The sequence below is a fragment of the Rhinatrema bivittatum genome, chromosome 5 (genome assembly GCF_901001135.1).
Source record: "Rhinatrema bivittatum chromosome 5, aRhiBiv1.1, whole genome shotgun sequence".
Classification (NCBI taxonomy): domain Eukaryota; kingdom Metazoa; phylum Chordata; class Amphibia; order Gymnophiona; family Rhinatrematidae; genus Rhinatrema; species Rhinatrema bivittatum.
Genome location: NC_042619.1, coordinates 278,045,392 through 278,067,327, shown reverse-complemented (window position 1 = coordinate 278,067,327; position 21,936 = coordinate 278,045,392). Strand labels below are relative to the sequence as shown.

Here is a 21,936-nt window from a genome sequence, read left to right as displayed (position 1 = left end):
TCAGATGGACTGAATCAAATCATGGTGAAGATGTGGTAGGCCTGATTGACAAACTGAAAAGTAGTAAATCACCTGGACCGGATGGTATACACCCCAGAGTTCTGAAGGAAATAAAAAATGAAATTACAGACCTATTAGTAAAAATGTGTAACCTATCATTAAAATTATCAATTGTACCTGAAGAATGGAGGATAGCAAATGTAACCCCAATATTTAAAAAGGGCTCCAGGGGAGATCCGGAAAACTAAAGACTGGTTAGCCTGACTTCAGTGCCAGGAAAAATAGTGGAAAGTGTTCTAAACATCAAAATCACAGAACATGTAGAAAGACATGGTTTAATGGAACAAAGTCAGCATGGCTTTACCCAGGGCAAGTCTTGCCTCACAAATCTGCTTCACTTTTTGAAGGAGTTAATAAACATGTGGATAAAGGTGAACTGGTAGATGTAGTATACTTGGATTTTCAGAAGGCGTTTGACAAAGTTCTTCATGAGAGGCTTCTAGGAAAAGTAAAAAGTTATGGGATAGGTGGCGATGTCCTTTCGTGGATTGCAAACTGGCTAAAAGACAGGAAGCAGAGAGTAGGTTTAAATGGACAATTTTCTCAGTGGAAGGGAGTGGACAGTGGAGTGGCTCAGGGATCTGTATTGGGACCCTTACTTTTCAATGTATTTATAAATGATCTGGAAAGAAATACGACGAGTGAGATAATCAAATTTGCAAATGACACAAAATTGTTCAGAGTAGTTAAATCACAAGCAGATTGTGATAAATTGCAGGAAGACCTTGTGAGACTGGAAAATTGGGCATCCAAATGACAGATGAAATTTAATGTGGATAAGTGCAAGGTGATGCATATAGGGAAAAATAACCCTTGCTATAATTACACAATGCTGAGTTCCATATTAGACCTCAATATGAAAAAACACATCAGCATGACAATCAAAGAGGACTTTTACAAACTACAAGTCCTCAAAAAGCTCAAACCACTTCTTTTCCCCTATGATTACCGCTCCGTGCTACAATCCCTCATACTATCCAAGTTGGACTATTGTAACTCCCTCCTCCTTGGACTTCTTGCCTCCACCTTAAAACCCCTCCAGCTGCTTCAAAACGCAGCAGCCATATCCCTCACAAACAGCAACCGTTCCTCACACATCACCCCCATACTAAAAGAATTCCACTGGCTCCCCATATCACACTGATCACAATACAAAATCCTCACCATACTTCACAAAACCATCAACAACCATAAAATCAAATGGTCCAACAACCCTCCCCAACCACACTACAGCCAGAAAAACCTGTGATCTCAAAACACAGGCCTACTTATCATTCCCCACACTAAACTAGCACACCTCACCTCCACCAGACAACACACCTTCTCTGTGGCTGGTCCCACCATCTGGAACAAGCTCCCCTCTCAACTAAGACTGGAACCCTCCATTCTCTCATTTAAAAAGAAATTGAAAACATAGCTATTCCTCAATGCCTACCATGACACAACCTAACCTCCCCCCCCCCCCTTCACTCCCACTGCACCGCAAACTGTGCCTCTCAGACCCGCCATTACAATCACTGTACTTTTTGGCATCCAATATTGAGACCCCCCAACCCTCACCCTCCGTATCAACACCGTTATTCTAGTCAAATGCTACTCCCGCCACATGTTCTCCCCACAACGCCTATACCACTCTTCTTAAAGTTCGCAATTTAAACTTATGTTACACAATATGTATTAGTACCAGTCACAGTTATTGTTAAATGATTTTTGTTAAATGATGTTAGTATATTTTGTATCAATCTCAGTTAATGTTAAAATGTAAAATTCCAGTTGTTGTAATGTGAAGTGATGTGATGTACACCAACGAATGTCGGTATATAAAAGCAAATAAATAAAATAAAATAAATAAATTCATGCCACTCTTTGCTCTGCTTTGATTCTTTATCTGTGTCTTGGAGTTTTTCCTGACACTTTTACTATTTTGTTCCCTGTTCATGGTGCCTTGGGCTATTCATGCCACTCTTGGTGCTGCATTGTCCATCTTGTGCTGTCTTTGGTTGTTCATGCCTCTGTTGTTGTTGTTGGTGCCCTTTGCCACTTTTTTTGAGCTTTTGAGTGTTCTTCTAAATCTTACTGCTGCTTTGCTCCTGTCACAATGCCTTGGAGAGCTCCTGCTACCGCTGGTACCATTTTGCCTCTTCATAATACCTTGGGCTGCTTGTGCTTGTTTTGGTGCTACTTTGACCTAGTCTTGATGTCTTGGAGTGTCCTTCCCCTTCTGATGTCTACTTATAAGTTTCATTAGAATTCATTGGAAAACCCAATTTCTTTCCCCACTGCCTTTATAATGATACAAATAAATGAATAGAACGAATAAACAAAACATTTGTTTTCATTTGAAATGAACTAAATGATGTTTGGTGACCTATGAAATGAATGAATGAACTGAAATTAATATTTTTCCCTCTGCACATTCCTAGTACACAACCCAGGATAAACACTGGGATGAGAATGAAATAGAATAGAACATCAGAAAAAGTTAAGGATCATGAAATTGAGTACAACAGAATTGACTATAACAAGGTTACACTATAGTAGAAAAATTTCAGCCTAAAATAAAATCATAAAACAATAAATACTGAGTCTTACCTTACAGTTTTTGCAGCATGGTCCACTAATACATTCCATGCCAGCCCTCAACTTACATTGAGTACCACAACATGGGTCTGCCTTACATTCCTATAGATACAAAATATACATAATATTGTAAGGTTTTTCTGTAATACCAAAATATGCTATGGATAATTTTCAGTAGTGTAGGTATGCCAGAACATATTCATATGGGTATTTGAGCACAAAGTTAAGCATATCTCTGCCACAAATTTACACATGTATATTACAGCACATGTACATTTTTTATGCTGGGGAACTGCATAGTTTTTGCATCTATTTTATAAATGTACGCAAATATAATTTATGCACACAATATTTGCAACAGAAGCAGGTGTTTTGTAATGTTGGATGATGTATGTATGTACTTCACTTTTGAAAATACTTGTGCACATACTTCCAAGTACCAGCTCTCTGAGCCCTCCATCAATTCATCCAGACTTCCACTTGACCTAAATCCTCCACCATTTGCCCCAGGCCAACCATCTAAAAATTGTAGAGAAAAGAAGAATATGCATACTAGGGATGTGCAGAGCAAAAGTTTATGTCCATATGTCCATATGTCCAAAGGGGGTCCCATTTGCGGTCAATATGGACATAAAAAAAATTAAATGAGTTGGGTATATGTCCATATGTCGCCCATTAAAGTCAATGGGGGAAGGATTTCCAGCCTATTTTTTGCTGCAGAATTGTGGTTTTCTTATCAATTGGCCCAGGAGAGAGTTCCCTTTCCTTTGTGCAGGGAAGTACTCCCTGGAAAGGGTCCACCCCTAGAGTTGGGTGTACCCGGTGTTTACATTGGCGTCCAGTGAATATCGTTGGTGTCTAGTGAATTCCGTTGGCGTCTAGTGAATTCAGACGGTACTTACGCACTTCAGCTGATGACAAAGGAATTGGAGGATCTCTCAGAAATAAGAATACGTGTGGGAACACAAGGTCTGGATGAACAGGCAGGCACAGCAATGGAGTTAAAACAGCAGTAGGAACACAAGGCCTGGATGAACAGGCACTTCATTCGAGGACAGAGGTCAATCCCAGCTAGGGACACAAGGCCTGCATGAACAGGCACAGGAACTAGGTTAAAACACTGGTAGCTCGCCAGCATCTTTCTGATGCATGCTAGAATATTGGCAGCGGTATGGGCATGGTCCGTCAGGTGGGTGTGCAGTAAAGCCCACCTCCACCCTCATGCTTGTTCAGGGAAGGACTCCCTGGAACGGGTCCACCCCTAGAGTTGTGTGTACCCGGTGTTTACATTGGCGTCCAGTGAATATCGTTGGCGTCTAGTGAATTCCGTTGGCGTCTAGTGAATTCCGACTGTACTTACGCACTTCAGCTGATGACAAAGGAATTGGAGCCTAGGATCTCTCACAAATAAGAATACGTGTGGGAACACAAGGCCTGGATGAACAGGTACATCATTCGAGGACAGAGGTCAATCCCAGCTAGGGACACAAGGCCTGCATGAACAGGCACAGCAACCAGGTTAAAACACTTGTGGGAACACAAGGCCTGGATGAAGAGGAGCAGCAGTCGAGCACAGAGGTCAATCCCAGCTAGGGACACAAGGCCTGGATGAACAGGAACAGCAACCAGGTTAAAACACTTGTGGGAACACAAGGCCTGGATGAACAGGCACAGCCACTGAGTTAAAACACCTGTGGGAACACAAGGCCTGGATGAACAGGCACCGCCACTGAGTTAAAACACTTGTGGGAACACAAGGCCCGGAAGAATGGGCACAGCAACTGAGTTAAAACACCTGTGGGAACACAAGGCCTGGATGAACAGGCACAGCAACTAGGTTAAAACACTTGGGGGAACACAAGCCCTGGATGAACAGGCAGGCACATCAATGGAGTTAAAACACCAGAAGAAACACAAGGCCTGGATGAAAAGGCACATGAACTAGGTTAAAACACCTGTGGGAACACAAGGCCTGGATGAACGGGCACAGCAATGGAGGTAGAATACTTGTAGGAACACAAGGGCTGGATGAACAGGCACATGTGTGGTGAAGAGTTTCTCAGATGACATCAGGGTGACATTTGGCTTAGGACCAATATGCTAAATCAACTTTCCTTAAAGGAAAATTAAGTAAAACTGAAAACATCTCCTTGGCTGGAGATTGCAATACAAAGGAACTGGAGCAGGAAGGTGAATTTAAATTTCTAGGAGCAGAGGTTGGTGGAAACATTCAGCATAATACTATAGGAGAGTAAAGTTGATATTGAAGAGTACCTTAACAGTGCCAGCTTGCAATCCCCGCATTATCATACAGTTTTGGATCAGTAGACTAACCTAATATATATCTTGAAGAATTGGATGTAAAAGCGAGAAAGCTCCTCCATGCCCATCAGGAAACTTATAAGAACCAGTGTATGCTGAGATTGTTCATATCTAGGGCTGAAGGTGTTATGGGTCTTATTGAAATTGATTACACCTATAGAGCTACATAATATCATCCATGGACCCAAATACTAAAATAGTTCAGAAGTACAAAAACTAGCAACCATCCTCAGTCTCAGTCTTTAAGCTAGGACAATCATTCTGGGGCATAGAGGGAATGACTAAAGATCCACAGTACACAAAGGTAAAGAAGCTACAGAATTGGCAAGACAAGAAACTCTTTTTAAGGAATTGGACCAGCAAACAAGAAAGGATAGTTGGCAGAAGCATAAGTACAGTGGGAAGTACAGAGACCTACTTCAGTAATCCCATGTGAATCAAGATTTGACACAGCAATGGTCGAGAAGAGGTGAATTGAAACCTATGGATGAGAGACTGGTAACTATAGCACAGGATAGTAGACTGCAGATGAGATGGTTTAGCCAGCATCGAAAAGAATGATAAAATGGACAAATGCAGATTCTGCAGAGCAGACTACACATCTCGTTGCCGGATGTGATGTCAGAAGGCCTGTATACAGAGAGGCACAACAAAGTAGCATGGCTTATTCATTGGAAGCTGTGTAAACTTAAGACTTGGCTTTTCCTTCAAGCCTCCCCCTAATTTTCTAAACCGTCAATATACCTCCGAATCAGACTACGCTTACTTGACTAGACGCCCCGCCTAGTCTCAGCGTTACGTTTTTCACACTTAGTTATGCTGTCTTTTGTTTTCCGGCTTCCCTAGCCCCCCAAGTTCTTTCTCCTTGTTATATGTAATTTTTGCTTCTTGTTAAATGGTTTACCCCATGTTCCATGTAAACCGATTTGATATGAATCTATTCATGAATGTCAGTATAGAAAAGTGTTAAATAAATAAATAAATAAGGGCTGCACAGTAGACGCCGGTCAGGCACAGCGATTCATGTCAAGAACATGTGCTGCAGTGCTTACATTATCTTGAGCATAGAAGGCAATTGGAGCTGCTGCAAGGCTTTCAATAGCTTTTATTCATCTTGCCATTCACAAGGAAAATCTGGAAAGCCAAGCAATGGCAGGTTTACTTTCAAGAACACTAGCATTTCCATCAAGTCTGGTGACAGCCTTGAGCGGTGAGGGCTCATGATATCCCCTGTCATTGAAAAGACACGTTCACTGGGAACGCTGGTTGGTGGACATGACAGATATCCTTCAGCCACTTTGGCTAGGTGTGGCCAGACAGTGGACTTGTGTGCCCAATATGCCAGCGGATCTGTCTGCGTGTTCTCTATCGGCTCTGAGAGATACCGTGTCACTGACAGCTGTGCTGCTGTCTCTGTTATGCCTGGTAGTCAGATAGTAGTGGAACCACAGTTTAGACCGCTTACCTGGGAATGTAGAAGTCTGGACTCAGGGTGAGAGCGTGGGTACCGGTAGGTAGTCCAAGGTCGGGGCAGGCAGCGATCAATCAGGAACCAAATGCAGGTAATCCGAGTAGGTAGGCAGCAGGCAGAGTAATCCAGAGGCAGTCCAAGGTCGGGGCAGGCAGCGATCAATCAGGAACCAAATGCAGGTAATCCGAGTAGGCAGGCAGCAGGCAGAGTAATCCAGAGGCAGTCCAAGGTCGGGGCAGGCAGCGATCAATCAGGAACCAAATGCAGGTAATCCGAGTAGGCAGGCAGCAGGCAGAGTAATCCAGAGGCAGTCCAAGGTCGGGGCAGGCAGCGATCAATCAGGAACCAAATGCAGGTAATCCGAGTCAGGTCAGAGACAGCAAGACAGCAATCCGAAACACAGCGATGCTCCCAGGAACAATCGTGGCCGAAGCAGTGAATCAGGGAGCCAGTCTCCCTTAAATAGTCAAGTTTCCCGCGCTGAATCGCCTCTGCCGGCGTCTGACGTCAGGGGGGCGTGGCCAGGGCCCGAATCGCGCGAGAATTAGTTCCCCTCAATGCGTGGAGGTGCTGGCTGGTGCGTCGGAGGGAAACGCCCCGATCCCTGCCCGATCGCGCTGCTATGGCTGCCGAGTCGGCCCCGCTGTTCCCCGGAGCCCGGGCGGTCCCTCCCACATGCTGTCGCGCTGAGACCCGCGCGGCAAAGGTAACAGTCTCCTCCTGTGCTTGGGAGGGCTGAGAGTCACTCGATCCAGTTACTTTCTCTCTCGCCTGTTGCACAACTGATGAATCTTTATGGCCGACATGCCTTGGGCGTTCTGACGTGGAGGAGGTACTAATAATAGTATCTGTCGCTGACAGTGCTTCTCCTGCCAGGGCTAGCAGCAGCACAACTCTGTGACGTGCCTGCTGTTTCCACCTCTGCTTGAAGCCTAATCTGTCTCCGCCTATGGCGCTCCTCATCACGGACCTTTGCTAACAACAGCTCCTTCACAAATGACAGACAATTGGTCTGTAGGGCGAGTTTACCTTTCACACGGGGATCACAGACAGAGGCGAGCATGTATGTGCTGTCCTCTGTTAAAGGCCTTAATCTGTCTTTCACCTGCTGCTGCAAAACGTCCAGACACTGCAGCACCTCAGCAGTCATTCCCTCTTTGCGTTTAAAGCCCTCCAAATGGTCATCCAGGAATTTCACTATAGGGATGATGTCAGCCAAGGTGGCACTTCTGGAACTCAGCTCCTCCGTGACGTCCTTGAAGGGCTGCAGGATTTGTACCAGCTGACTCATGACTAACCAATCGTGATGCCCTAGGGGATTCTGCACACCTATGTCTATTGTACCAGAAAGTTCATGAAGGGGTGTCTGCAGCTCCAGTAACCTCTCCAGCATCATAAAGGTGGAATTCCACCGGGTGGCAACGTCTTGAATGAGACGCTTCTGAGGCATATCCAAATCAGTCTGCTTTTCTCGGAGAACCTGCCCCGCCCTGACACTTCTGTGGAAGTGTGCTGCTATGTTCCTGCACTTGTGTATTAACCTACGCAGGTATTCAGTCTCCTTGTCCTTGGACTCCAAGCCCAGACCTGACTTCACTACCAGATGCAGAGTGTGTGCAAAACATCGGATGTTCTTAAACCGCCCATCGCTTATGGCCTTAACCATGTTTGCACCGTTGTCTGTGACAAAAAAGCCTGCCCGCGTTTTACTGTCTCGCTGGTGTACTTGCCAGCTCGCCAGCATCTTTCTGATGCATGCTAGAATATTGGCAGCGGTATGGGCATGGCCCGTCAGGTGGGTGTGCAGTAAAGCCCACCTCCACCCTGATGCTTGTTCAGTAATAGAGCTGCTGGCTGCCCCTGCCTCTGCCATGTCCCACCAGTGTGCTGTCAGAGAGAGGTAAGAGTGTGCAGCGTTCATGGCGGTCCAGATATCGCAGGTGAAATGCACTCTTCCGTCTGCCTTACCTAGCAGTGCTTGCAAGCGACTGAGACAGTGCTTGTACAGGCTGGGGATGACCTTTCTACTAAATGTGGTTCTGGAGGGGACTTTGTAATTTGGAAGTACGACCTTCAAAAAAGTTTGAAACCCACATTCTCCACTAACTGCAGGGGCTGGTCATCAAGGGCAATCATTTCCCCAATGCTCCTGGTTACAACTTTTGAGGCTGCCTGCCTCCTACCCCGGGATAGCGTTAGCGCACTCCACCCCATTTCCTCCATGGTGCATTGTCGCTTCTGCCACATGTCAGTGGGTTGCTGGCCTGCCGCCTGACTGCTAGAAGGGTATGAGGGCGTGGGCTGACTCTGCTGCTTTCCTACCACTGCACCCTGGTTGGAAGGGGAAGGGGTCCCCCGACGGAAAATGGCACCATCCCCAGATGGCAGTAATCTTGTTGGGTGTTGCCTCTTTATATGATGCTCCATGCCAAAATTTGATAGATGTCCCAGTTGCTTGCCTCTGCTAATATCCCTGGCACAGTAATTACACCGAGCAAAACGCGGGTCTTCCGTCACTTTAAAATGTGCCCAGATCGCAGATTTCTTTTGTGATCCTCCTCTCTTTCCCACCCTGGGGGTGGATGGTGGCACTGGAGTTGAGGTACTACTGGGTGTGGGTGGTGCACCCACTGCACCCGGCGAAGCAATGCCAGCGGGGGCAACAGTCACCCTCTGTCTCCCTTCTGACAGCTCTTCCTCCTCCTCGATATCAGTGGAATGTCTCCCCTGCCGCAGAATTCTGGAGGTGGAGGCTAAAACAGGACTAACTGACAATTCTACCGAAGATTGCTCAGGTATTACATCTTCCGTTTCTGATGAGAATCCCATCCAAGAAGATTCTTCTTCTGAATCAGAAGCTAACAGTGCCAGCGCTACCTTGTCACCGCGAAGTTTTGCAGGACACTTCTGTCCCCTGGCTGCTCTTGGGTGTGTAACTTTTGTCTGGCTAGACTCTGCCTCCTCTTCACTCTCCTCCAAAACTACAGTGCCAGAAACACGTGGTGGCAATTGCAAAGTTTCATGGTCTGATTTCTTTTTTTTTGCCATGGAACTGCCATCCCCTACAAAGACGTTTGATTGCGACAGTTGCCTTTTTAGCTGTACTGGTGGTGTTGCGCTGGTGTCTTTTGCGGTGCCTCCGCTGCCATTCCCACTAAGTCGCTTGCATCTCTCTTTCCCTGACATTATGGATTTAATGTCAATGAGTACTAGTGGTAACACTGCCCACTGTCCCACAATAATAATGTTCGGTCTGTTTAAAATAACAAAATTAACAGACCCACTCAAGAAGAATGCTCAGTCTGTTTAAAATAACAAAATGAACGGACCCACTCAAGGACAATGCTTTTAAGTCTGTTTAAAAATAGCAGATTGAACAGACTCGCTGAAGGCCAATCTTCACTCTGTTTATGCCCACTGCCTCACTGCCTGCCTGGCAATGCACGGAATGTGTCTGTCTGTGTGTGTGCAGTGAGTGCACAGAGAACCAGCTTCCTTTTAAGTAGATATGAGGCAGAGAACTGCCAGTGCCACCCCTGCCACTGCACACCCAGCACTGAAAGACTCAAGGACAATGCTTTTAAGTCTCTTTAAAAATAGGAAATTGAACAGACTCGCTGAAGGCCAATCTTCACTCTGTTTATGCCCACTGCCTCACTGCCTGCCTGGCAATGCACGGAATTTGTCTGTGTGTGTCACTGTGCGGTGAGTCCACACAGGACGACTAGCTTCCTTTTAAGTACATATGAGGCAGAGTACTGCCAGTGCCACCCCTGGCACTGCCCACCCAGCACTGAAGCACTCAAGGACAATGCTTTTAAGTCTGTTTAAAAATAGCAGATTGAACAGACTCGCTGAAGGCCAATCTTCACTCTGTTTATGCCCACTGCCTCACTGCCTGCCTGGCAATGCACGGAATTTGTCTGTGTGTGTCACTGTGCGGTGAGTCCACACAGGACGACTAGCTTCCTTTTAAGTAGATATGAGGCAGAGTACTGCCAGTGCCACCCCTGGCACTGCCCACCCAGCACTGAACCACAATGCTTTTAAGTCTGTTTAAAAATAGCAGATTGAACAGACTCACTGAAGGCAAATGTTCACTCTGTTTATGCCCACTGCCTCACTGCCTGCCTGGCAATGCACTGAATGTGTCTGTGTGTGTGCACTGCAGTGCACATAGAACTAAAGTAGATATGAGGCAGAGTACTGCCAGTGCCACCCCTGGCACTGCCCAGGATAAAATGAACAGAATCACTCAATAACAATGTTCTTTTTTTTTTTTTTCCCTAACAAAGAATCTGTTCTGTGTTGTCTATCAAATGTGGTTCTGTTCTGTGTTGTGTCTATCAAATCTGGTTCTGCTTTCTTGTCTGCCTCAGCCTGCCTGAGCCTGCACCCAGCCCAATCCCGAGCCCACCTCCCCACTCAATCGCTGAAAATGTCCGTGATTCCTCGTGCTGCTGCTGCTTTTATAGTGCTGGCTCGTCAGGAAATCCTCAGAGAAGCACTGAATGACAGCGCGTTTCGCTGCATTCAGTGCTTCTCTGAAAAAGTGAACGCTGTTTCGCTGCGTTCCGGTATCCATGCCGACCTGTGCCACCCTTTCCTGTGAGTCACTGCGACTCACAGGACAGGGTCAGACAGGTTGGCATGGTTACCGCAGGGGCGCCGCCATTTTGAGGTAATCCGGGGCTCCGAGCTCGCAGCTAATGGCGGCGAGAAAGCGCGCGCATCGCGGTTCGCCGTATCCAACATAGCTATGTTGGATATGTGGGAAAACCGCTCGTATACGCCCCATCACTTTTTTAAGTTAAAAAAAAAATATAAGTAGCGTTTTACATATGCGGTCAATACGAATGCACACCCCTAATGCATACTTTTCATATAAAATAGATGAATAAGCATGTAGTTTCCAACCCCCATCATGAAATATCCTTGCAATGCTCTCAAAACACCCTCTTTGGACATGCATATCTTTTCATAAGGCAACAGCAGTACACGGATAGATCTAGCCTTATGATAATTCCCTATGAAGGACTCATAATTGTAACAGCTCAGTCTTTATAGCACAGGTTATTATCAGTTCCATTTTATCATTCAGTAAGATGCATATTTTCCAGTTCTTGTCAACTGTAAATAAGAGGCCAATATTCTTCAGTAGGTCATTTAGTGGACAAGTTATCCAGCTAAAGTTAGCTGGATAACTTGTCCTACATATTCAGTGGGAAAGGGTTCCACTGAATATACTTGCTTAAAGTTATCTGGCTATGTTTGAATATAGCCGGTTAGGTTTTAAAGTTAGCTGGCTACATGTAGCCAAAAAACTTTCCACTTAACTGGATCTTCAAATAATAGTTAAGTAGCCTGTCATTTACCAAAAAATAAAAATAAATCAGTGTGTCCAGAGACCAAACGTCAGCCTACCTAGCTTATAGGTAAAGGATCCTAACAGGCTAGGAACTCAGCCCTTAAAAATGTCTAGTTCCTTTCCCCCGACCCCCCAACTTTGCCCTGGCTTGATGACAAATGATCCTATCGGACAGTCTCCCACCCCAAACTTTCAAATCCTCCTGCCCAGTGCCCACCTCCCCAGCCCCCCACTCCCCGCTGTCACAAAAAAAAAGCATAGTTTACACTTCCAGTGCTGCCTATCAGAAGCAGCAGTGGAGCTGCTAGGTGCAGGTAAGTGATGACACTCGTTCGTGGCAGGGATTGGTTTGGGCCTTCGGGGGGATGGGATGAAGGAGTTCAGTGATGATCCACTTTATTTTGTAAAGTGGAAGAGTAATAAAGTCTGGGGGCAAGGGAGAAGGGATACCTTCCGATTGGATAATTTGTCATTGCAATAAAAAAGTTTACCAAGGACACAGAGGACAACATAGACAGTGTATTTTTTATGAATAATAGCCTTTATTTCTTGTGCACACAAGGAAGTCAGTAAAAGCTGACTTGACTTGTGATTGAATTGGTCATTTTTAAATAGCGTTTTCTGCAATAATTAAAACAAAACTCCTTTGATTTAGGGTCACAAGGTTACGAGAAACATTTGTTTAAACATTTGCTTACTTCTAACATTTTCTCAGCGCCCTGATAAATTAACTAACCTTGACGATATCTACGTTTTACAGCCCTTTTCCTGGGAACATGCAACTTCAAAAGTTACATCCTTTCTTTTATTTATCAAGAGAAAGAGAGACAGAAAAACAGACTATCTTGATTTAAAAGTCAGCAGAGTCCCCTGGACTTCAGATGCTGCATCTGTATTGAACAGATGGCCCCAATATTTTTTTATTATCACAGTCGCTCCTTTTTTGTCCAGGGGCACACTGCTTGCCTTAAAAATTAGTTATACTTTCACTCATAGTGCACAATCTGCTAAACTCTTCATCTGGAGATGCTTTCTGTGGTACTGCAAGTGTTGTAGAGACAAGTATTTTAGGAACGCTTTTCTTACATAACATAACAATGCATTGAACAGATACACATAATATAAGAAGGAACGCTATAATAGTTATAAAAAACATCAATATTCTTTTACCCCAAAGTCCTAACATGCTGCCCAAGCCAAAAACATCCCAGGAGGGGTTATCTGTATCAGTATAGTGAGAAAGGTGGGTCAACAGATTATCTATAGCTTGCATGTGATTCCTAATACTACCATCATTATTAATATAAGAACAAGAAGAAGAATTGATAAATTGGCGAACACCTCCCTTATCAGCTAGTAACATATCTAAAGCCATCCGATTATCTAAAACTACTTCTTTAAGAGATTTAATTTCTTGTTGCATTAGTCCCATAATTTTCATTGTCTCATTCATAGTGACTTCCACAGTGGCAGAAAGATTCTTTAATGCACTTTCAAGTTCAAAAACACCTAAACCAGGAAAAATAGTCCTCAAAATACGATGAAAGTATCACAGTCCATCTGAAAATCGAGTAGGTGACCTGCGCCTTTTCTTAGGGGCAAATCAGTTCTGTTGAAAGAAGACACTGGTATAATGTATCCAAAGGAAAACTGAGCAGTAGTATTGAAGGAAATAGTCTTTACTGCTCCCCACGGTGCAAAGAACCATAGTCCTGAAGTACTATAAACTGATAGTCTGCTGTCATTTACCTCAGAGGTGGTGAAGTAGATTTGTGATATGTTCCTTCCAGTTACAACAGGAAAAGCCCAGCACAGAGCAGCCTTGCTCTTCAATATAAGCCTTGGCAAACAGAAGCATGGGTAAAGGGGTGTACTCATCATGAATATAGTTCCCAGTACACCTGAAGTTGCATCCATAACCAGTAGGACAGGTTTCTTGAATCCTTTTCTCAGCTTCCATAGGGCACAACTGGCGTATTGCATAGACTGACTGGCTGCTCTTGCTGTGGTCACAATAAAGCAGAGTCCTGTTAAAGCATGGAGGATGCTTATAGTCCTCGCAGTATGAAGGATGCACCCCGAGGAGAACCGCCATCTTGTTGTAAACCTTATATAGGTGAGCAGTCATGTTTAGTTCATGGTCAAAACATTCATGCACAAAGTTCCATCGTGCTGACAGACAGACGATTTTTCACCACACAATAGTAAACCTTTTGTAGGTGACGGCCATCATATCAGTGCCGTTTGCCCAGAGAAGCAAAAGCAGGGTCCTGTCCGTTCCAGTAGCCTCGTGAGAGAGTTCTATGTCCCGGAGCTTCCTGCTGTTGTAGTACTGTTGGCTCTTTTGCATTGAGAAAGATGTACCCAAGTAGGGTGTCCTTACAATTTTACTGCAGAATGTGAGGTTAAAAATAGCTGATAAAGTCCTCTCCACCTGGGAGCCAAGGAGTTTTTTCGCCGAAAAATCTTCAAAAAAAAACAAAGTCCCCTGTTTTTCACACTCTCAGGGGCGGATTTTAAGAGCCCTGCTCGCCGGTGAGCCCGGGGCCAGGGGCGTGGCCGCGCCCTCCAGACCTGCCCCCGGGTTGCGTACCAGCGCGCTAGCTGCCCGCTGGCGCGTGGGGATTTACGCCTCCCTCTGGGAGGCGTAAATCCCCCGACAAAGGTAAGGGGGGGGGCTTAGACAGGGCCGGGTGGGTGGGTTAGGTAGGGGAAGGGAGGGGAAGGGGAGGGGAGGGCAAAAGGAAGTTCCCTCCGAGGCCGCTCCGATTTCGGAGCAGCCTCGGAGGGAATGGGGGTAGGCTGCGAGGTTCGGCGCGCGCCGGCTATACAGAATTCATAGCCTTACACGCGCTGATCCAGGATTTTAGCGGATACGCGCAGCTCCGCGCGTATCCACTAAAATCCAGCGTACTTTTGCTTGCGCCTGATGCGCCAGCAAAAGTACGCCTATTCGCGTTTTTTGAAAATCTACCCCTCAGTGTACACTTACTCTCAGTGTACACTGGAGGAAAAGATACTCGCACTTTCTGCCAGTGTGAAGTCAAAACTTTCTGCAACATAAACAAATAATGGTTAAGATATACCTCTTGTGAAAATATAAGCGCAGTGGAGGGTTTTAGCATTAGACCAATAGCCATTGGTCGTCCAGTGACAATCTCAAATGGGGTAAGCCCTGTCTTGGAATGGGGTGATGCCCACAAAGCCATTAGAGCTAAAGGGAGAGCTTGTAGCCAGGTTAAGTGCGCTGCAGCCATGATAATGCCCAGCTTAGTTTTTAGCCTGTCACTGAAGTTTTCTATAAGGGCAGAGGCTTGAGGTCTGTAAGGTGTGTGAAACCTGAGAGAGATTCCTAATGCATTACTTAATATACAACGATGTCATTCACAAAGTGTTTCCCCTGAACACTATCAATAGATTCTGGGATTCCATATCTTGGAATAAACTCTTTCAGTAAAATCTTAGCTACAGAGATTGCATCTGCCTTTTTACTGGAAAAGCTTCCTCTTTATCCTGAGACGCTGCAAAACATTGTTAGTACATACTTGTAAGTTTGGCATTGGGGTAATTTAATAAAGTCAACCTGGATCTGCAAGAGAGGGCCCAGGGGGCGCTTTTAGGTGTGCAGGAGTGACAATCAAGCCCTTGGAGACCTTGTACAAATTACACTGCATACACTGAAAACATATTGTATTAGCCAGAACCCTGAATGCTGAAACTAACCCCCACCAGTGGTGAAAGAACATGTCTATTAGTGCGGTAGGAGCTGCATGAGATGCCTGGTGAAGGGAGAGTAGGATATGGGGCAGTATGTGCTGGGGGGCCATTACTTCGCTATTTGGGCCGAACCATATTTGATCTTGTCCCTGATTGTGGATTGTGGCCCCTCCTTTTTTTTTTTTTCCCACAATTTCCAGTCATCTTTATCCTGTGCCTGCCACTGTATCAAATTTCTAATAGTAAAATCTTTGTGTTCCTTAGTAAAAGGCATCTTGCAACTCCTACTGTACTGTTGGTCAGGGCTGCATTCTTGGCTGCTTTATCTTGTCAAGTTTTTTTTTTTTTTCTTTTTCACTACTGCCAGCCCGAGAGGCAATAAGATAGCTTCCAGCAAAGCTTTTAACAAAGGACCACTCCCAATCATTCCCTCATCCACTGCCAAAAACTCTCTCACCTTCCACAATGCCCCACAAGTGAGACACAAGTCCCCTCCCCCGGTAAGAGGTCCAGCCTACAGCACCCCCCCCCCCCCCCCCCCCACCGGACACACACACACACAGCACATTCAATCTGTAGTGAGCCTGCACTATCATGAAAAGTAAACTGCGTCAGCATTAGAGAGAGGGATATCTTTTAAGCCTTCCCGGGGTTGTAATTCACATTCCATTAACATTGCACAATCATGGTCTGGAACATCTAAATCAATTATTTCTGGTAACAAGGTAGCAGGGGTGAGAGCAGAACAGAGATTATATTCCTTGATTGTAAAAGGAGTTCATACTTTATCATGCGTTCCAGAAACAAAACATAATATCTTATTTTAATTGACACATTTGAAATTTACCTTTTAATACTTTAAGACCTAATGAATGCAGAAAATATTTTTCTACTCCAATATGGCTTATGCAAAACTGGGTGAGACAATACAAAAGAACATTAACAAAGTAAGGTATCTTAAGCTTCTGGGATAACTGTCAGTGCTATAAACTATAAATGTTGTAAGTCATGGTTAATTCTGAATCCTTATTTTTGTGTGATTGACTCTAATTACAGACACTACATTACCATGCTATAGTTAATTCTTCTAATGCTACCTTAAGTTAGGAGTTTATTAAATCTTCACCTCCTTTTCTATTTTCTATAATGACAAATATTAAGAAACATTTTTAACCTGGTCACAAAGAAAAAGTGTCTGTAAGTTTGGAATCCACATGCTGGTAGATGAAAATATATGTATATATAGAGTGTGAAGCAGTGAAAACTGTCAGGGGAACTAGAGCATCTTGTACAAGATTCATCTATAAATCAAAAATCTCTGCCTATTAGGGGTTAAAACAATTAAAAACAATTAAAAATCCTTGGTACATGTGTTTGCAATTAAAAGATAGCTGCTGCATATATTACAATCCTTAATTCATAATTTGAAATCCCAAACGTACCAGAGAAATGTTTTAGGGGTTAAATTGTTACACTGAGAAGTAGCCACTTTCCATCCCATAAATCAATTGTATAACTTAAATCAACAAGAACCAAACTAGGTGCTTTTAATACAAAAATGCAATGTCTCCTATGCTTATTGTAAGGTCTTTTTAAGTTTATTGTTTACAAACTCAATAGCTTATTAACTTTTAACAATATGTTAGCCAGCCAGAGAAGGCTGATGAAACCAATCTGTCTGAAAGAATTCTACTAAATTAAAGTACTTACTGTGACCTTTCAAGTGCTGGAATTGCCATAATAATTGTAATGCATTACAGCAGAAATCAGACATAAATAAAAAAACAGATTGCAAACTTAATTTTCCCTTTTTTTATATTCCTCTCTCATCCTGCCAGCAGGGCAAGGTTTTTAAACCATAGGCTAACTGGTACTGTTAAATTTTCCTTGTATAGTTTTTTTTTTTTTCAGTACACATTTATTAACAAATATACAGATAAATACTTCACAATCACTTTTAATAAGTTCTCCTTAAGTAAAAATAGTCTGCAATGGGCGTTTCCAAAGTAGATAAAAAGAAATAGTGCATTTGACCAAAAAGAAATCTTTCAAACCAATCTACCATAGCAGAGACTAGGGATGTGCAGAGCAAAAGTTTAAGTTCATATGTCCATATGTCCAAAGGGGGTCCCATTTGCGGTCAATATGGACATAAACAGAATTCAATGAGTTGAGTATATGTCCATATGTGCAAATAAAAATTTAAACCCCTCACCCTCCTTAATCCCCCCCCCCAAGACTTACCACAACTCCCTGGTGGTCCAGCGGGGTCAGGACGCCATTTCTGACCAACTTTGCAAGGAGCACGTGACGTCGGCGTCACATTGGAGTGACGCGGCGTCACGTGATTCCCCGCGGGTTCGCACCGGAACGCTCGTTCGGCCCAAAAGGAACTTTTGGCCAGCTTGGGGGGGCCTCCTGACCCCCCCAAGCTGGCCAAAAGTCCCTTTTGGGCCGAACGAGCATTCCGGCGCGAACCTGCGGGGAATCACGTGACGCCGCGTCACTCTGACGTGGCGCCGACGTCACGTGCTCCTCGGAAAGGCTTTCAGAAATGGCATCCTCACTCCTCGCTGGATCACCAGGGAGTTGTGGTAAGTCTTTGGGGGGGGATTAAGGAAGGTGAGGGGTTTAAATTTTTATTTTGGATCAACAATCGCGATTTCCAACTTATTCAACATAGCTATGTTGAATAAGTTGGAAATCCGATCGTTTATGTCTTATCACTTTTTTAAGTTAAAAAAAAAAAAAGTAGCGTTTTACATTTATGTTCAATACGAATGCACACCCCTAGCAGAGACTTTGAAGTTTGGTTAATAGGCAGCAACACTTGCATAACACTTTTCCTAATAGATATAGCAAATGTTGCTTACCTGATGTAACAGGTGTTCTCACAGGACAGGAGGATGTTAGTCCTCACAAATGGGTGACATCGAGGATGGAGCCCTGTACGGAAAACTTTTCTGTCAAAGTTTCAACAAGCTTTGACTGACACTGGCACACTGGGTGCACTGAGCATGCCCAGCCTGCAATTATCCCTGTGAGCCACAGGTGTCTCCCTCAGTCTCGTCTTATAGCTAAAAAGCGCAAGCGAAACTAAAATAAAAGTATACAGACCCAACTCCGCGGGGTGGCGGGCGGGTTTCGTGAGGACTAACATCCTGCTGTCCTGTGAGAACACCTGTTACATCAGGTAAGCAACATTTGCTTTCTCACAGGACAAGCAGGATGGTAGTCCTCACAAATGGGTGAGTACCGAGCTGAGGATGCCCGGGAATGCACCAGATACACCGCAGATGCGCAAAGGCGTAACGACTGAGGTGGAAATGGGAACGGAGGGCATCCGCAACACCATAATGGGTTCGTGGAAGGATGTTGGGTAGTGAATTGAAAAAAGTAAGAGTAGGCGGACTGGCCAAACATGGAGCATGCCGGCTAGTCAAATGTAAGCAATAATAGGCTGCGAAGGTATGGAGAGGACTCCAGGCTGCAACCTGATAAAAAAGTACAAGCAGCAGTAACCAAAGGGAAGCTGTTAAGGCTAAGACGGACACAACAGTATGTGGATACCCACAGTGTTGTAGTGAAATGTCTGCTTGTTGGTAGGAAAGGAAATATAGACCACTTAATCAGAAAGATTAGGTCTGTGTGGCCACTGGAAGTAGCAGCTTGACCCTTGCATGAAGGAAAGAGTCAAGTGGAATTCACATGGAATGCAGTGCAATGTAGATAGAATGTAAGCGCAGCATTACTGTCCAGGAATGTGGAAAACCCAGTCTCTCCCTAGGGCGAGAGAGAGAGGTTAGGAAAAATTAATAGAGTATTTCCTGAGGAAAGGAGATACAACATCTACCTGAAAAGGATAGAAAGTTGAATGCGTAGAACTACTCAGTGGCAGAGGAACGGAGTCAGGTGAGTATGGAAAGAGTGCATAACTCACGGACCCTGCTGGCAGGAAAGACATTAAGAGGGAAAGAAGTTCCCTTGCCAAACTGTGGAAGAGAGGAATGGAAAGGCTCAAATGTAGAATGTATGAGACTTATAAGGAGAATATATATGTTCATTCCGTGATTAGAGAAATAGAGGCGGCTTGATCAGTGGATAATCCATGGTAAGCCGACTCAGAGAGGATTACCGAAAACGGGAACCCAACTCCCAAAACGATACACCTCCTAAGAGAAAGGTGTATCTATGTGGAGGATGTCTGGAGAACAGAATCCGAGGGAGTAAGAAAAAATGGTGGAAAAGTAAAAGGGGTAATACCTCTTTTTTTTTTTTTTTTTTAGCGTCAGGAGGTAAAGCCTGCCATATTAAACGGCAAGATTTATGTTTAGAAGGTTTTGTGACGCTACCAGAACCTAAGAACATCAGTAAGTCTATGATTTGGGACTGACTGGTGAGAGAATAAAAGGTTACTGATATGATGGATTGAGAAGTATGGGAAAGCATACTGATCTCAGTCAGGGAGTGGGGAAAAGAATACTGAACCCCATCCCAGTTCAACATTAGAAGAATGCTGGCTACGAGAGGCAGCAGAAGAGATATATTGAAGAGGCCTTTGAGGGAAGAAAAGGCATCTAAGGGAACGCATAGGAAACATGTGCAGGGAGCAGAACCTGTGCATCGTATGGAATGATGCAGACGCCGAGGAAAGTTTAGTTAAACTCAGCGTTAAAAGATTTGCCCTGTACACATGTAATTGAGACCATTCGAGAGGATAGAACCTACGTGGAGAAGGTCTGATAGAGCGTTCATTAAATCTCTTAGATATGTGGCCCAAGGACGCATGAAGTGAACAAGGGCCAAGGGTAGAGCTGCGCAGCTGTCTAGCAGAGCAGCTAAGAGGTAATGCGTGCTTATGAGTTGGAAAGCACATTGTCCCTATGCTGTCTGTCTGTATGCACAAAGAATTGTTGCAAAAGCAGTATTGGAAGGCATAAGGGCATAACTCATGGGTGCAACGTCCAGGAAGTTTATGAGAAACTATGCTGGAGTGCAATAGATGCATAATGGGTTGACAGCTTTCAGGAGAAACTTTATAACCCTAAGGAATTGCGAGCATGAGTCGAAGGAGACTAGGTCCTAGTTCGAACTGGGATAAGAATCAGGGACGAAAGCAATGAAACCACTTAGGTCCATTGAGTATAGAATGTCACTGAATATAACCCATAGCAGTTTTGAATTATGAGAAAAATGCATAGTGGGAAGAAACCCCATAGCCCAACCATGAAAAGTTGAAAGGCTGAGGTTATGGAAAATATGCGCAGGGACATATAACAATGTATCAGAATGTCTGTGCGCATGCTGGACAAGAGGGTCTTAAGACTGTGGTGTCCAGAAGTGTTACAGAAGGGATTTATGGCAGTGACAGTAATCCCAGTTAGTAAATGTATAGTGAGTCCTGAAAAAAGTGAGAGCTCCTTGCATGTACTGAAAGTGGTTAGCAGTAGTCTATGCAAGGAAAGTGAATGATGTTACACTCCACAGAGAAAACAGCATTCACCAACAGTGATGCAAGAGACAGTTCACTTACCGAAGCTGGTGCCAGCGGCAGAGCTTGGGGTTGTAATGTTGACTCACCATAAAGCACATAGAAACATTAAAATAATGTACTTACTGCAGTATGGAGTGATGGTAACCAAAGATACCATTGTACCTGTGACGTCTAAAGAAAGTTGGATTTTCTTAGGTCCAGGATGTGCGGAGAGTAACTATTTTCTGTTAAAAGAAAGAATAGTGCAATTAAAACTCCCCAACCCCCCTCCCTTCTCCCCTCTGCACTTCGTAGCGCCTGGGGGAGTGTACCGGGACTTTGGTACAAGGTGGGGTGGCCGCTCTGATATCTGACCAGATGGGAGACCAGGAGGTGTCCCAATGGAGGATATCATGTAGGCTCCTGCAGGTGTGTGAGCGGTAAGTGGTACCCGCATTTCTGTATGCTGTACAAGGAGACACTGAGACCTGTGGCCAGGCCTCAAGGTGGACTTGTACATGGGGCAATGGTTGCTGAATCTCATGTTTAGCAGATCAGCCAATGCAGCTGGACCTTGGTTGGGAGGGAACCAAGAGTCAGAGCATTGGTCGGCACAGGGACTTGTTACTGACAAGAGAAGAAGCCCTGCTGCAATCCCAAGAAGATAGAGGGGGTTCTCCTGATATTGTGGCTAACATAGCTAACATAGCGATATGTGACACTAATACAGTTCTAAAAGGCACATGACCCAGAACTTTTCGAACCACGGTCCGAATGGGAGAACACAACTCTATGGGAATGCCGCCGAAGCGGGTACTTACCATCCGACGTGGATCGCCGCAAGACGAGCCGGTGAAGATTGTTGACTCCGACGGTCTCCGGAGTCCTCGAGGGTAAGGCCGGGGACGTAAACGTCCATCTCGCTCTGAAACCCGGTATGGTGGC

General features: G+C 44.7%; 1 protein-coding gene across 1 annotated transcript in view; it reads right to left on the bottom strand.

The window, feature by feature from the left end:
• Positions 1-21,936, bottom strand: part of LOC115092766 (disintegrin and metalloproteinase domain-containing protein 9-like) — a 653,043-nt gene that overhangs the window by 311,842 nt on the left and 319,265 nt on the right. The window contains exon 6 of the mRNA XM_029604070.1: positions 2,653-2,742. Within this exon, the coding sequence (XP_029459930.1) occupies positions 2,653-2,742 (90 nt within the window). The remainder of the gene's footprint in view (positions 1-2,652; positions 2,743-21,936) is intronic.